The sequence below is a fragment of the Protopterus annectens genome, chromosome 10.part0 (assembly GCF_019279795.1).
Source record: "Protopterus annectens isolate FY-2018-M chromosome 10.part0, PAN1.0, whole genome shotgun sequence".
Classification (NCBI taxonomy): domain Eukaryota; kingdom Metazoa; phylum Chordata; order Ceratodontiformes; family Protopteridae; genus Protopterus; species Protopterus annectens.
The window spans coordinates 706,630,903-706,649,355 of NC_056744.1; the positions used below are offsets into that span (position 1 = coordinate 706,630,903).

At 36.9% G+C, this 18,453-nt stretch overlaps 1 protein-coding gene across 2 annotated transcripts in view; it reads right to left on the reverse strand.

Annotated features, from left to right (window-relative positions):
* LOC122813289 (FRAS1-related extracellular matrix protein 1-like) overlaps window positions 1–18,453 on the reverse strand; it is a 1,751,891-nt gene that overhangs the window by 1,007,440 nt on the left and 725,998 nt on the right. For both annotated transcript variants that reach the window (XM_044085535.1, XM_044085536.1), the window contains exon 19: window positions 3,784–3,980. In XM_044085535.1, the coding sequence (XP_043941470.1) occupies window positions 3,784–3,980 (197 nt within the window). The remainder of the gene's footprint in view (window positions 1–3,783; window positions 3,981–18,453) is intronic.

Below are 18,453 nucleotides of genomic sequence, written 5' to 3' on the forward strand. Positions count from 1 at the left end.
TATTAAGTCTGAAAATTGAGGCTGTTATTATTTACAGAAGGCAATCATCATGGGCTGTCCAGAAAAGAAGCACAAATGTTACAAGGAACAGATAAAATATGAGACAAAATCAGACACATTCTGCAAAATCAGGAACAGTTGAGAGTGTCTATATCTCATCAAAGTGCATATATTCATATATTATACCAACAGATAATCAAGGACAGCCACTTGTATAACTGTGACTGTATACCACAGAACTTTGATTATAAACAAATGATTGAATCAATAAATAAATATCTGCCACACAGAATTATATCTTCTCAGCTCACTGCTGACAGAATGCAGTGTATAATCCATTCAAGCTCCTCCTCTAAATATCTCTCAACCATTTAGCTCAAGGATAAAGTTAAAAAAAATGCAGGATAAAGGGTCAAAATCAGGGACATATAATCTTCTTTTAACAGGCTTTGCATCAGCATGCTTCTTTATTGGAATCTTCTGAATATTAAATGTATAGGTTCTTGGTTAATAGGTAGGTACTAGGATATCGGCCCTAAGGCCTATTCAAGCCTAGCCATAACGATTCCCTGGCTATTGCTTCCCACAAATATTTATTTTCCTAGACCCCTGTCTAACAGGGCTTACTGATGTGATCCCCGGGGTGAATTTCCTTTCAACCATCCAATCGTCAAGGTTCCTCTTAAAGAGGGCCATTGAGGCACTATGCCTGACATGTATGGGAAGCCTATTCCGGAGTATGGGGAGTCTCTGGGTCAGGAACCTATCCCTCCAGCATGTTCTATTCATCGTGAGGACAAGGACAAGATCCGAGGAGCGTGTGGGTTGGAGGGATTGGGATTTCTTTAAGTGTAGCATGTCCAACAACTCTGGGTTTGACATGGCCTTGTATGTTAGGCAGAGATCGCCTCTGAGTAGGCGATATGCAACAGAGTATAGCTGGAGTTTCTTTAGATGGTCAGCATAAGGCATCTGCTTTAGGCTTGTGATTCTTTTTGTGAGGTATTTCTGCAGCCTTTCTAGTTTTTGCAGATGTCTTGTGAGGTACATACCAAATGGGGCATTGCATTTTATAATGGGTATGCCAATATTTGGTGATTGCAGTCCTCATTCATTTGCCAGACAAACACAAATTTTATTAGGTAATAAACAAATATATGAGACAAAATCAAAGATGTTATGTGAAAATAAGTGCAATTTAAGGATTTAAAGGCATCAATGCCTGCCTCCACATTCCAGCCTATATAGCACACACAGAATCCCGCAAGCATACACACGCATGCACACACAGACACACACACACACACACACACACACACACACACACACACACACACACACACACACACACACACACACCTTTGCACTCTAACAGTCACTTGAAATACTAACTTTGATTATGATCGAGAGAATGCACAAATACTTGCAGCTTCTTAGCTAACTGCTGTCAAAATACAGTGTGCAACTAACTTCACCCTCAACATATCTTTCAACCTCTGAAAACTGAAAAATGGTGGGCAATTTGGACCAAAATCAGGGACATATATCACTTGTACATTCTTAGAAAGTTGCCAGAATAACAGACTTTGAATAGCATGCATTTTTTGAGTACTACTAAGTCTGAAATTCATATCATTTTTTTTAGTAAATAGTCCTAATTAATTTACACTAAAAATCATATTCTGGGGATCCAATCAAGATATGAGACAAAGTCAGAGGCTCTCTGCAAAAATCCAGGGATAGTTGAGACCAGCTATCCCCCCAAACGCACACACACACACACACACACACACACACACACACACACACACACACACATATGTTAAACAAACGCACACATATTCATACACACACAATAGCCATCCTAAGTGGCATGCATAGTGATAGTAATAAGTAAATTATTAAAAAAGTGTGCTCACTTGGTTACACCTATCATTACCCTCCTTCACTTTCAGTTTCCAGTCATGCTGCCTCAGACAGCAAAGGCAGCCTAATCCAGTAGAAGCATCCCTTTGCCATTTTACACACCAGCTGCTTTCTTAGCCTCATGTCTGCATTCAGCAAAATTATTATAATATTGGGCTGTTTTAATAAGCAGATTGGTAAACAGAATAACCTGATTTCATTTTTTGTTTTTTGGGCACTCATACATTCTGTAAACTCCATCCATGCCTAACAGTATAAAAAGAACTCTCCTCTCATTAAAAAGTAAAAAAAAAAATGTATTTCTTCCTTTTTCTTTTCATGGGTGGGGGTGGGGGGCAGTAGCCCAGCAATATAACACCCAGGGCCACAAAAGCCCCCGACTAAGGAAAGTATGATGTCTTACAGCAGGGCTTCAGCTAGTGGTTTTACTTTCCATACAAGTAATTAGTTTCTTTAGTGTACTTTTCAAAGTCCTTATAAACTGCAGACTACACTGGAAAAAACAGTACAAGCATTAACTTCTGAACAGAGAAAACATTGTCTTGTGACTCTGTTCTATGCTTCATCCGTCTTCCTATTTCACTTTTTTGTATATAACATTTGAAGATTATTAAGTCGTAAAATTAATGTTGCTCATTGTAATGAATCATATCTTGATTATAATTTATGTTATTGCAATATTTTTTGTTTCAGTGTGATTTATGTTTCAGTTATGTTTTTTCAGCTGTTGCATATTTTATAGTCTTCATTAAAGGGTATTTATACTGTAACATGCTTTTATGGCTGGATCTTTTTTCTCTGTAGTTATTCAGAAAGTTAGATTTTTTGTGGTATAGTTAAAAATATACTTACTCTGTGGATTGGTTGCATATAGTTTCCACTTTGACACAACTTACTCTGTGAGTCATCAACCTTTCGATACCACTGCATCCCTTTCTTGAAGATGGAGTGACCTCAGAGTTGATTGTAATTAATGGGAGTGCAGGATGTCTCCACTTCTCTCTCTCTCATTTTCTCTCTCTCTCTTTCTCTCTCTCTCACTCTCTCACTATACAGGGTACTTTGGGGAGCAAATACCACCAGATGAAAAATAGTTGTGTGTAGCGTGAGTTTGTAGCATCATTGTGTTTAATAATCAAACTCTTATTTTCTGTTTTTATACTGCTGACCTTTGTGAAACTGATATATATATCCCTCAAGAGTTGTGCTGTATTGAGGAAAGCCTTGAAATATGTCTGAATTCCTACAAAATTGTTACCTTGTGCTAGCCATACATCTCCATTCTGCCTTCCTTTCTTCATCTGAAATATTTTTAAACATGCTCATCATGATGAATATGTTCATTTCTACCCATCTCCAGTTATTCTTTCTTAATGGCTATCACCTGACCATTCAAGCCTACTAAACATCCTGCTATATCTGACATGGTTTAGCGGTAAAACACTTTGGCTATGGACTTGTAGGATCCTGGGTTCGAGCCTTTCAGAGGTTGTTTATTTGTTCCGGGTGGGGAGGATGACATAATGGTTAAGGTGCTTACCTTAAAGACACTAGGTGCAGGGTTTGATTTTCACATGGGGTAACTGGCTAGGCTTCAAATGGCCCAAAAGAGCAGTTAGCCTAGTACTAATCTAATTTGTTTCAGTTGTCATTACTCCACTGACCAAATCTAGTGTTCAGGCTATGTTATCAATATTGCATTAACTACATCATTGTGCTAAAACGTTCCTGTATGTTTTACTACAACCAACATAAAAAAATAACTTCACCAAGCAAAAAGAGTGAAAACTGATGCAATTTGATTGTTATATATCTATGTGTGTTTATGATCAGTGAAGAAACAGATTAAATATTTACCGTTATGTTGTTAAGCTGCAGTTCTGGGCTTTCATCATTAGCTGGATTGATAACAATAAAGAAGGGCATCACCACTGACTTGTGAACACCATCAGTGACAGAAATCATGAACTGGTCAGTTCTGGGTTCAACACCTGTGTGGTTTGACTGCACATAGTTTATGTAACCAGCCAGCAGATGGTGAAGATTAAAATCAGCTATGAAAAAATAGAGACAAAATGATTACATGAAATATTTGTGCTGTTACAAGTAGTATATACCTGTTTAAGCATAACCATGAAATAACAGTTTATATAAACTTATATATACTTACGTGTGTGTGTGTGTGTGTGTGTGTGTGTGTGTGTGTGTGTGTGTGTGTGTGTGCGTGTGTGCGTGTGTGCGTGTGTGTGCGTGTGTGTGCGTGTGTGTGTGTGTGTGTGTACCTGTTTACTTTTTAATGGCTGGATTGTCATTCTGGACAAAGAACTGATTTTTAATAAACACCCAGTTTGTAACATTCCAAGACAGCATCATCACAAAAGAACAATATAAACACATAAAGACATCAAAACAATGAAAAAGAATACTTACAAACATTATAACAGAGTTAAAATATTTGAATTATTAAGGTTAAATTGCTAGCTATGTTCAAGACTGTAAATAATATAGAAGGCCAAGCATTCTATGGGGGGGGGGGCATAAGTCCAATCAACCAGTTAATATGAAAATAACAAAAGTTTCCTTTGTAGTCATAATTACATAGATTCATAGGTTCATAGAAGGTTACTAGGCTTACAGCCCTAGAGCCCTTACAACCCTAGCCATATTTGTCCAAAGTTGTCCCAGTTTTCAGTGGTTAGGTGAGTGAAGTTCGCAGAGTTAAGAGTCTATTGTATTAATAATGACTTCCACTGTCCAAGAGGGACATAGGCTCCACCCCAAGAATGAATTTGCAGTCACCCATCCATTGATCTAGGTTGTGTTTGAAGAGGGTCAGGGAGTGTCTCTGTTTCATGTGAATTGGAAGCTTGCCACAGAGAAGTGGCAGTGTCTGGGAGATATATCTATGTCTCCAGCATGACCTGTTCATGTCAGAGGCTAGATTAAGATCCCTGGAGCAAGTGACCCTCATGCAGTATGATTTACAAATGTGCAACATTTCCTTTAGGACCGGGTCATAGACTGCCCTGTAAGCCAGGCATGGGTCACCTCTTCGCAACCTGTAAGAGACAGAATACAGTGAAAGGAATTTCAGTCTTCCTGCATAAGACTTGTTAAGTGTACCCTGTAATATCTTGGTGAGAAACTTCTATGGTCTCTCCAGTTGTTTCAGGTGTCTTGTGAGGTACATGAAAAAGGGAGCATTGTACACAATTATTGGCTTGATGAGGGCCAGTTACAATGGAATTATAACATCCTTACATCTATATGTGATGCCTTTACTTATAAGATGTGCCACATAGAAGGATTTCCTTAATGCTGTCAATACGTGATGATTAAAAGTTCAAATTGCTATCAATCTTATCACGTACCACTGGGTCTAGCTACACTTAGGGTGGTGCTGTCTATAACATAAATAGCAAGCATGTCAGATTTCCAAAGGGAATAATAATGCATTTTATTTTTTCATTTAGCTTTAATCCATAGATTTGGCACCAATCATTTGTCTGCATTAACTCTGTCTGCAGTATATTAACATCACTGGGGACTCAATTACTGCTTCCAATTTACAATTGTCAGTGAACTTGGTCAGCCACAGAGTGTCCAAGTTTGCCTGGACTTCTGAAAAATAAATTCCAAACAGCAAGAGGCTCAGCACAGAACCCTGTGCTACAGCAATGGTGACTGGTCTTTTGCTACAGCTAAAGTTATCAACTTTGACAGTATGTGTCCTGTTGGTGAACCAGTTGGCTCTGGTAATGTAGGGGTTAGTTCCCAATTGGGAGAGTTTCTCCATAATACATGAGTGGAGGATTGTGTCAAATGTCTTAGCTAGGTCAAGATAGGTGGTATGTACTGTCTGACCCTCATCCAGGGTCTTGGTGAATTTTTCAAAGAAGTCAATCATGTTTAACAGGCATGATCTACCTTCAATGAATCAGAACTGGGTTAGGTCCATAGTTTGGAGATTACCTATGTCCTTGTTAATAACAACTATAATGATCCTTTCCATGGCCTTGCAGATGAGACTAGTCAAGATTATGGGCCCATAATTCCCAGGGTTAGTTGATAGTCCCCCTTTTTGAACATGGATTACTGTTGCTGTCTTCCATTCTGCCAGAACATAGCCAGTTTGCAGACTGTGGTTAAATAGGAATCCAAGTGTTTCTGCCAGGTCATGTTTTAAGTTGTTTAAAAGGCCACCTGGGATGTTTTCTGGTCCCACTGATGCCATATTTTTGGCCTTGGAGAGCTCGAAGATGACCTGTTTTCTTGAGATAATAGGCTGAGGAATGGTGGCAGGTATACTTTGGAGGATGACTGAAAGGGACATGGGGGGGGGGTGAAGTTTGCTCCAAATCTGTCAGTTAGTAGGTTGGCAATTACCTCTGGTTGAATATCGGTGGTGCCTTCCACAACCAGTTCAGCAAATAGCTGGGTATTCACTTTTAGGTTTTGGGGGTATTTAAAGAATACATTGCGATTATCCTTATCTAGGGAGGCTATTTTTGTTTCGTAATTAGAGAAGGAGGACTTGATAAGATCTCTAATTTCTTTGTTTAAGCTAGAGAGGGATTTCTTCCTCTGCAGAGCCAGTTCCCTTGTTTTTGGACATTAGTTTCTTTCTCTTGTGTAGCCTGTTTATACTAGGGGTCCACCAGGGTGGCTTGTTTTTTCATCAGGAGCTGGTTTTAATCCAGTCAGGTACAGCCAATACAACTGCTTAAGTGGTTATATAGGGCATTGGTGTAAACCTCTGCACAGAAGTCCATTTTATCTGTGTTCAAGGGGTCTTTGAAACTTCTTATAACATCACTTAGTAGGAGGTAATTTGTCTTTGAAAAATTCTTAAGGGTTTTGAGCTTGATGGGGTATTTGGTCTTATAACTACATTGAATGAGACTGATTTATGGTCTGATCTTACCAGGGAGGACATCACACAAGTGGGTGGGGGCAATGCTCTCCCATGTTAGTGACTACTAAGCCCAGGACATTTGAGTCTCTTGGGGGTGTGCTGGCTAGCTGTTCCAGAGCATTTGCATTGACAAAGTCAAAGAACATCTGAGCCAGCATGTTTGTGGTCATGTATGTTTCCCAGTCAATGGTAAGATAATTAAAATCACCCATGAGTAAGGTGTTGGGCTGTATGGCAAGTGACTCCAGTAAGTCAGGGAGTGTGGCACCCTTTTCCTGTTCCATGGGGACTAAATGATTAAAGCTAGTTACTTCCATGACAGAGTGTATATGTTTTGAGATCAACTACATAAATTTGCCTCTCTATATGTTTTGTGTAAAAGTACTTTAATTTTTATCTTCTGAAGATCACAAATATAATTCTACATTCAGCAAACACAAATAAACAGCATCTCTCCGATAGCAACCCAGTGGTGTAAAACAAATACTGTATATACAAAAAACATCCACCACCACTCAGTGAGAGAACGGATCACTTTTAATCAAAATAAAAAATGTATAAAACATTACAGAGGGAAGTGCTTTTACAATACAATGTTGCTTCTTCAGACCATTCAAAACACATAGGCAACCACAATCTTATATAGCTAAAATACTTATCTAAACATCCAATAAAAGTCAAAAGGCAATTAACACTGATTACGAACAGTTCTGCATATCAGTTTATCTCAGCATACCTTTGAACCAGTCATTAAACACTATAAGGTCTTAGCTTATCAAATTAGTAGAAAATACATCCTGCCCTATCTCAAAGCAAGAAAAACTGTATTACAATTGGTTGAAATGCCTCTCTGGTTGCCTTACATTGGAAGAACACTCAACCAGTAGGAAACGGTTCAAAGGATAAAACCATAAACTCAAAGTAAAACTATGCTATCTAAATAAACCCAGTAACATATTAAATGTATGTTTCATATCATTCATAACATCACATTGCTAAGCTAAAAAAAAACTCATTAAAAATATACAACAATAGAATGACTAGATGATACATCCCTTTGGTTTATCAATTCTTTAGTAATAAACATAGATCTTAGAATTAAGAATGTATAGCTGTGAATTGAGGTTACAAGATCTCTGTTTCTTAAGTATTTTATAAAGAACTGGCTATTTCTAATGTGAATTGTTATTTTTTGATATTGGTCAATATGAAGTTATGGATACTTTGATTTCACAGATTTGTGGCTTAGACATTTTGATTCATACATCGTTAGAGGTTTGGAAGTAACCAAGTCCAATGAATTGGCATTTTATAATAGAGTTGACACATTAGGTCAATACTATTCCAGTTTACGACACTGAGTTTGTCTTCTTTGAGAGGGTGTTTGTTTGCAAGCTAAGTTTATATCTGCTCATTCTCTTTGCTCTGGTGTATTCTGGAGTGTTGTTTTCAATGACTAGGAGAATGAGACAGCAGGTTTTAACCAAATCCCTGAGGCTGTCATGGACTGGGTAACATCACAAGTTCTTAATTCTGATTGGTAGTTAGTGTTTACAATGGCCCTGTTATGGAAGTCTAATGTTGTTAACTGTGAGCTAAACGTAATTATTTTTTAATGTCTTTATACAAGGTCCCAGAGTTGTAGATCTATGTTTATTACTAAAGAATTGATAAACCAAAGGGATGTATTATCTAGTCATTCAATTTATTTATTTTTAATGAGTTGCTTTTTAGCTTAGTAATGTGATGTTACTGAACGATATGAAACACGTACATGTAATATGTCATTGGGTTTATTTAGATAGCGTAGTTTTACATTAAGCTTATGGTTTTAAAACCGTTTCCTACTGGTTGAGTGTTTTTCCAATGTAAGGCAACCACTGAGACATTTCAATCAATTCTAATATAGTTTTTCTTGCTTTGATATAGGGCAGGATGTTTTTTCTACTAATTTGATAGGCTAAGACCTTATAGTGTTTCATGACTGGTTCAAAGGTATGCTGAGATAAATTGATATGCAGAACTGTTCGTAATCAGTGTTAATTGCCTTTTGACTTTTACTGGATGTTTAGATAAGTATCTTAACTATATAAGACTATAATAAACAGAAAACATAATGGTGAAATACAGGTGGTAAATCTACCGTTGCTGTAAATAATGAATAAAATAAAATGAAAAAATAGGATTAGCAACGGGCAAAGCAGATGGCCCAAAGTCCAACAATTCAAAACGTCAGCGATTCAAAGGCCACAGATAATTCTAAGCACAGTCCAAGGTACCAGCATGCAAAGGAAGCAAAACTCAGGGACATGAAAATCTTCCAAAAATATAAAAATCCTTTATTTGTAGTCGACCATAGGTGAGCGCTTTCACAACATAGCTTCATCAGACCATCCTTTGGTCTGATGAAGCCATCTGCTTTTCCCATTGCTAGTCCTATTTTTTCATTTTATATAAGACTATGGTTTTGTATGTGTTTTGAATGGTCTGAAGAAGCAACATTGTGATGTGAAAGCGCTTACCTCTGTAACTTTTTATGTGATTTTTTTACTTTTATTAAAAGTGATCCGTTCTCTTGCTGAGTGGTGGTGGATTTTTTTTTTCTGTATAATTCTACACTGATGAGTTAAAAAACCCTGTGTTACTGCCTTACTGAAGGTTAGTGCTTGTACCTTCTTAGCATTGCAATACACTATAGTGAAAATGGAAAGCTTGACCACTGAAATCAAGTACTGTAGATGCAACTATTTTGATGCAAGATGAAAGAGTGATCTTGTGCATTTAATAGACTAACCTATGATTAGCTGGACTAATAGCCATGCAAAATGTCACTCTATCATTTAAGATAGGGTAGAGAGAACCAATCAGCTAAATACAGACAGCTGCTTTACATTCTGTGCATTCTGTACATACCGTATAAGCCTTGAATACATAGTGTAACATTTTTTTAATCCATCTGTTACATGGTGTTTTATTGAGTTTTACCAATGTAACTGTGATATATAACAGTTTCAGAGACATGGCCATTGGTACCAATTCCATGAGTTAGTTATGCTGATATAATGTCGATAGAAAAGACATATTCAGAGGCAGGTTGCTTGGCACACTGTGCGCAAGTCTTTTACACCAGTTTGATGTTTCTGTATAAGATAGATTCAGAGACAGGATTCTTATAAAATGCAAAAAAGTGTACAGTTTACTTCACAAGCAGTCTTTGCTGCTTTGTTCTTTTTAAATAATCATATTTAATTGAATAAATCAAATTCTACTTACTGTAAATCCATAATAAAAAATAAATCCCACACACTGGTAAACTTGTAAGAGTCCTAAAATAAATGTCCCATTTTCATAATGAAAAATCTCTAGAGATGACCACATTAAAACTGAAAAAAAAAACCTCCTTAAAATCTCTAGGTGAAAAAAAGTAGAAGCACAGGAGACAACCCAGCTCCACTAATCCAAGACCATATGCAATCCTGAGTCCAAAGATACAAACAAACAAATAAAATAACAAATGTAGCTTACTTTTGATTTTCCTAATTCAATAAATTCAGGATAAACAAAGTGAATAACAGCTCAGTCCAAGAGTAATAAGGTATAAGCAGCAGATGCACGAAGGATACAAAAGAGCTAAAAAACTCAATGAAGCAATCAATAACACAAAAGTTCTTTTGCATGTCTCCCAGGTATTTTAGCTACAGGAGTCTGAGAAGGTTTTGGCTGTCTGACAGACACCAACTGATCAAGATCCCAGCCTGTTTACAGAAAGTTGAAAAGCAACTTATCAGACCTAACCAGATCAAGCAAAAATGACCAAAAATAAAAATATCAAATAGAAAAAAATATATATATTTTTTTGGAAGGCAAGCCCCCCTCCACTAAATATATATATATATATATATATATATATATATATATATATATATATATATATATATCTCCTCTGAGATTGCATTGCAGTACAGAAAGGGAAAATTCCCCAACCCCCACTAATTCGCTAAATGTATGTATAATATATACATATATAAAAAAATATATATATATATATGTGTGTGTGTGTGTATATATAAATATGTATATATTTCCCTTTGAGAAGATCGAAAGCTCAAAAAACTGAAAATAAAAATATCTAAAATTCAAAATATCTGAAATGAAATTTGCCCTTTCTCCAGTGTTGCGCGATCTTGGAGATGGTATATATAATTAGCAGGGGGTGTGCCCCCATCAAAGGATGTATGGGAGTTTGCCCCCTGCAATAAAAATAATTTCAATATTTTGAGATTTAGATATTTTGATTTTCAGTCTTTTGATTTTTCATCTGGCATAGACCCATAATATATATATATATATATATATATATATATATATATATATATATATATATATATATATATTTATAACTTTATTACCAAAATGTAGAAGTGCAGTTAGGTGAACGCAGCCATACCAAATGTGTGTTGGCTGATTCCAGTATTGCCAAACTGCAATTCTATGAATGCTCTTTAGCGAATGCCACTATACATTCACTCATATGAGGTCAACATTACGAATAGAGATTGCAATACAGTGCAGATTGGGAAATTTACCCTTTTCCTCACAGTAGTGTGGTCTTGGAGTTGGAACATATAATTTGCAGGGTGTGTGGGAAGCAGGCAGGTAAGTGTCAGCAGGTAAACTTTTGGAAATGTCGAAGTCGTTGGTTTGATTATTTCAAATTGACATGTTTTCAACATGTTTACCTAATTAGTGTTCAGGAATTCAGAATTATTTTCAGTGTTTGTGTACAAACTGTGTTTTGACATTTGAGATTTTGATAGTAAACTCCATATATATATATATATATATATATATATATATATATATATATATATATATATGTTATAAACAACTGCAATATTGCAATTACCTATATTTTTTAATAGAATTTCTTAATTTCAGACTGCATTTTCTGTCTACAGTAATTACAGCTAATTATGGTGCAGCAGTTAGCATTGCGGCCTCACAGAAAGAGGTTCTCCAGTTCGATTCTTGGCTTGGGTGCCATATGTGCGGAGTCTGCATGTCCTCCCTGCATTTGCATGGGTTCCTGCGGGTGGTCTGGTTTCCTCCCACATTCCAACGACATGCATCTGAAGCATTTATCCATGGGCCTCCACTGAAATTGGGTTCTGTCCCTGTCAGCCTTTCCCAGTAAACAAATGTTAAATAAATAAATAGTCGTGGCAAACAAAGAGCTGCACATTTTGCTAAATGGGATGTTTTGGGTGTTAATTCTTGTTATCATTCCTCTCTTGACTGACAGGCCAAATAGACATTATTTGCCTTCAGAGAAGCAGAAAGCCCTGTGCCAAAGACTTTGGAAAAATAGTGAGAGGGCAGTTAGTCTGTAAAGCCACATAGGTGTGACATCTACGAGTGCAACTGTATAATTATTTTTGATAGATACTGGGGAAGCCCAGTCAGACAGTGTTTGGCATTGTTACTTGATAAATCTTTTTAATACCTTTATTGAATTATCGCTTAAAACATAGGCAAACACATACATTTATATAAAAGAAAATAAACCATGTTAGCATGTTCACAGTACAAACATTAAACATCATATACATTTTTGTATACAATTATTGTCAATCCAACATTACATAAATTGCTCAATTCCTGCCTTCCCTTGAAAATCACTCCACTTCCAAAACACTGTTCAGCGCGTATTGTTCCCACAATTTCCATTTTTCTATATAATTTGCTCCTACCCTTTTCTAAAGATCCCACTTCCAGTTCTTTTATCTCTATAAAAACATTCACTACTTCAAATATAGTTGGTTTAGACTTTGATTTCCATTTTCTAAAACTTGCTTTTTGGTAGCCAACACAGTTAAACTAAACAAGACCTTACTATGTCTAGACAATTCAGATCCTGTATAAATAAAAATTCCTTAGTTACAGCCATTTGCTCACCTAATATTTCTAAAAAAGTACTCTGGAGGGAATTTTTAAAGATATGCTCCCAGTTACCTCTTACTTCCCCATTGCATCAACATTTGCCATCTACCTGAGGAAACATTCTTTGGAGTCTGCTTGGGGTAGAAAAATGCATATGCAAGCACTTTCAAGTAAAAATTCTAAATCTTCTAGACCTTGTTGCATATTTAGGAGCTATACATACGTCCTCCCATTTTTCCCTGGTGAATTAATTAAAAAATCTCACTTCTCAATCTTTTCTAACCTCCTCTGATTGATTTCTATAGTTATTGTGCAATATTTTATATATCCTACTGTTACCCTCTTTGTAACAGTAGCTTCTGATCTAGGTTTAGCTAAAAACTCTACCAGAGCAGGTCTTTCATTTAGGATTCCCCTAAGCCTTTCTCTTTGCCTATACTTTGACATCAGTCCTTGATAGGAAAGGCAGTCTCTTGCCTGCAGTCCAAATGTCTTTTTGGCCTCTTCCTATTCTGTTCCTTTTCCCTCTCTGGTTATTTGCTCCCCAGTTCCTTGGCTTCCTTTGCCAGTTTTTTCCAGTAAATTCCAGCTCCCTCTTGCCTATTCTCTGTATTCTAATTGCTGTAATCCCTGTTGTCTGAATCTCTTTTATCCATTGTTATGTTGGCCTAGTTCTTAGAATACTTTTCTGCCACTTTATGAATAAACCATTCTGTATGGCTGTTATTCTCCTTAAGGATTTGCATGCAAAATCCCACTCACCCTTTACTTCTTGAATTTCCCCTGCTGCTTCATCATCATCCCTTTCTACTATGAATTATAGCTCTCTGCTTGATGAGTGTATGAGCCTTAACTGTGCAGCTCTAAAATATACCTTCAAAACAGTCAATATTAAACCACCTTATTCTACTGGAAGGATCAACTTATTCCAACTGACCACTGCTCCTTCCCCCCACCTAGATAAAATCCTTCAACTATGTATTAATTACTGTCCACAACTTCTCCTTGAGTTGATAAAAATATGCCTGACCTGTAACAAAAACATTTTCACTGCTTGTATCTTGATATATATATTCATAAAGAGCTTCCATTTTGTCAGTTTTTGTATAATCTTCTGTTTAATCTTTCCCACATAGCCTTAGCTGCTATAACAGAAGCTTTTTTAATCTGTACTCCTAAATACCTCATCTTATCTTACCCCCATAAATATGGGTATCACTGATCCAGTTCATGTGGGAGTATATTGTTTACAGCTATAGCCTTTGTTTTGCTTTCATTCATTTTATATCCTGGAATAACCTGAACACTGAGATGTCCTTTTCTGGTTTTATCAGGTATAAAATAATAAAAAGTAATGTCTTTTGGCTTTTCCCGTTTAGGGGGTCACCACAGAGGAACTCTGGTCCGCTAATGATTGGATGTGGATTTTGATGGTGCCAAGTTGCCAGCCCGACACCCAGCCTTCAAAGAAGGCACACCCATTCACGCACACACCTACCTGCATGTCTTTAACGTCAGTGGACCATGGGGAGGACATGCAGACTCCACACAGAAGGCGCTCCAGCTGAGAATTGAATGGGAGAACCTCTTGCTGTGAGGTGACAACGCTAACCCCTGCACCACCATGGCCACATCAAGTATAAAATAATATCATCTGCAAATAAAGCCATCTTTTCTTGATTACCATACCAATTCTATCCTTGAATTTCTGTGTTTTATTTTCTTTGCCAATGGCTCTAAATATAATACAAATAACAAAGGGGAAACAGAACAACCCTGCCTGGTTCTCTGTTGAGATACAACTTATCAGAGAGGAACTTTTCAGCTTAAATTTTTGCTTTTGATCCCTCATATATCCTCCTAATTTACCTTACTAGTGCATCGGGGAATGCAAATGCTTCCATTGCCCTACTCATAAAATCCCAGATTACTCTGTCGAAAGCTTTTTTGTGCATCAAGATCCAACAAAAACAGGGGTATTTTCTTGCATTCTGCTTCCCCTAGATTATCATTGTCCTTTAATGTTGTTAAATGTTTGTATCCCCTACAAAAAAACACCTTGATACATATCGATTACTTTTGGCAACACTGTTGCCATTCTTTTAGGTATTATGGACATAAACACTTTATAATCATGTTTTAAAATTGAAATGGGGCCTAGATGAAACTGGGTCTGATGGGTCTTTGCTGTCTTCAGGTATTAACAGCCACCACAGCTTTCTTCCAGGATGTTGGTGCTTTGCCTCATTTTAATATATTGTTAAACAAAACCTTCCAGATCTTTATCACTTTCTTCCCTCTTAGCTTCCAAACATCCAGAGGAATACCATCTATTCCTGGACACTTTCCTGCAGATTGATTACATGTCATTACTTGATAAATCTTGACTGCCATTTGGCTCCTAGCTAGGTTAATTTTGGAGTGAAAGTTGCATGCCTACCCTGAGTCCTTGTGAGTATTGCCTGGTGCTGCAGTTTCCTTCCACATTCCAAAGACAGCTAGGTGAATTAATAATCCCCTTAGTTGCTTAGTTGCCTGGAGATGTGTGCCCGGTTTGCTTGTGTGTGTGTGTGTGTGTGTGTGTGTGTGTGTGTGTGTGTGTGTGTGTGTGTGTGTGTGTGCGCGCGCGCGCGTGCGCATGCGCATGCAGCTACGTGTTTGTTTGTTTATCTGCATTTTGCAATGGTCTGTTGTACATTTCAGCATTAGTTCTATACCTTATGCCTGCTCAGGGCCATGACAGGCCCCAGTTGACTCTGAATAGATTAACCATGTAAGGGAAACAAATAAGAATGACTGTCAAGTATATAATATTTCATGGTTTATATCAAGGCTACACTGCAGAAACATTGTTTGATATACTGGCATAACAGCTAGCTTATAAAACAAAGTCCTGTGATTTTTTTTTCTCAGTGGAAAATGTATTTCTGTTTTTTAGCTTTTTTGGCTTAGAGAGTGTGTCACATGTATACTAATCATACCTCTCAACCTGAAAACATCAAAAAACATGAAAAAGGCTCAGGAAAAGTAGGCATACCTCTCAACCTGGAAACATCAAATGTTTTGAAAATGACACATGAAAAGTAGGTACAACTGGCCAAAAATCGACGCAGTGATTAACATAAAATTTGCATACATACTCCTGTAACCCCACCCATTCCACTGGAATTGTGGGATACCAACATGAAGATTGAAGTCAGTAATAAAATAATGGCAGACATTTGAATTTCAGACTTCATATCCCGAAGAAAATACATAATAATGCAGAACCTGTTATTCTAACAACTATCTGAGTTTACAGGTACAATATTTAAAATCTATCCCTATATTTGGGCCTTTGTCCCACCACTATTTTTGGCTTTGTTCAGATTTCTTGCTCTGAGAGATTGAGAGGTATGCTTTGACTGTCTCCACAGTTGATGTTACTTGATTTCTCCTCTGATATCTTTTTTATTCATCTGTGACACAGAGTGCATCCTTCCACCTTCCAGCCATCTCAGGCACCTTAACTCCATCACCTATAGAATGCCTTCATTGCTAAGGTTTGTTTTGTATAATCTCACACCACTTCTTTGTACACCTTACTTTTCAGCTGCTATTTTATGTGCACACACACATACACACACACACACACACACACACACACACACACACACACACACACACAAGCAAATATATATGCAGACATCTATCTATATATCTATCTATATAAAATAAACACATACACACACACACACACACACACACACACACACACACACACACACACACATATACACATATGCAGACATCTGTCTATCTATATATCTATCTATATAAAACAACACACCTTGTATCACTTTTATCAAAAGTTAAAATGTTTCCCAGTTTAAGAATCATTCAAACACATGAATGCATTTTCACAGAAACAATCTAGTGGCTTAGTACTTTGAATTTACAGACAACTTTATTCTAAAACTCATTATGCCATTATCTCCAAGTTAACAGCATAAATGGTTTTAGGGCTGTAGCTAGGTCATCTGATGCCCTGCTCTTAACTTTCAGTTAAAAAAGGATTGTCCTTAAAATTGAACTCCCACCCCAAACAAAAATAAAACTTTTTCTGCAGTAAACTTAAGCTGTAGTAAGCAGTCTGTTAACTGTTAAATTGCCAAACACAAAGTGCTTTAGTGCTTTACCGTAACTGCAAATGCAAGTATTTGGTATTCATATATGAAGCCATGATGTCCTACTGGCTCCATGAATTAATTCATGTTCTCCCCTCCTGTAACATCGGCATCTGCCTCATTCACTATTTGTGCTAGTTATGGCTGTTTGGACTATTCAAAAGAGAATTAAAAGCAAGTTCTGCCTGATTCATGAGAAATTATTTTATTGAACACACCACTCTATTTAGTAAGAAAATTGGTGCTTTTCCAGTAATTCTGTAAGCATACACATATGTATTCTCCATACATTTCTACTGTCCCTGATTTTTCAGAATGTCCCTGATATCATTTGACATATCTAGAAAATTACAGTAATTTTAATTTTATGGTAAATCGCTGAGGATTAAAGTCAATTACTTTAAATAAGCAAATCAAAGCAATATTTAATTATGGATGCCTATGGCTCCAGCGTTCTTGCTCCAAATGAATTTTCAATAAACTTTTTAAAGCCGTGCTGCATTGGTCTCATCTGCAAGCGTTGCTATGGGAATACTACACAGAACCATAGCTGCAGTTCTTATGTAATGACAATCAATGCTTTTGAACTGGGCAAAGCATTTTTACCTGTAGATTTGATGACAGATGGAAAATAGTGCAGTAATGTAATAAATACATAAACTAATAAATCAAACGAAACATCTTGTGCAATGCATAACCAGGAGAAACACTTCACTAGAACATATTGTGAGTGCAGGCTGAAGTTGGTAATAGTGTTTCTCTTGTGGTTGCACTATACAAGCTGTTTTTTTTCCCTAATCTGTGCAGCACTGAATGGGATGATTATCAAAGGCTGCAAAGTGAATGTGAGGGTTACAAGCTTTAATTTTTTTTAAAACAAGAAACATCTTCATGAAATCATCACTTACTGCACAGGCAATCATGCATTTATATAAATGAAAACAAACCTCACAAACACAATCCCAGTTGCAAGCATTTTACATCACAAACCATACTGACACACCCCCAGTTGCAAACATTATACATTCAGTTATAATCTGCCCAATCATTCTCGTTCAAACATTACATATAAGCCCTGATGCCTTTTAGGCCTCATTCCTCACTTATATGTATTGTTCCCACAATTCCATTTTTTTCCTATGTAGTTTTCTCCTACCCTTTTCTAAATATCCTAATTCCAGTTGTTTTTTCTCTGTTACCATATTCACTACTTCCAGTATAGATGGTTTAGATTTTGATTTCCATTTTCTGGCAATTGCTTTTTTGGCAGCCACCATTATTAGACACAGCAAGTCCTTACCATGTCTAGGCAATTCCGATTCTGTATCATAGCTCAGAAAAACCATCTCCCTCTTCAGGCCAAACTGCCCACCCAGCATCTCTGACAGTGCATCCTGCAGGGAATCCTTAAAGTCCACCAACTGACTGCAGTCCCAAAAAATATGTTCCTAATTACCTTTCTTCACACCCCCAACATTTACTGTCTACCTGAGGAAAAAAATCTCT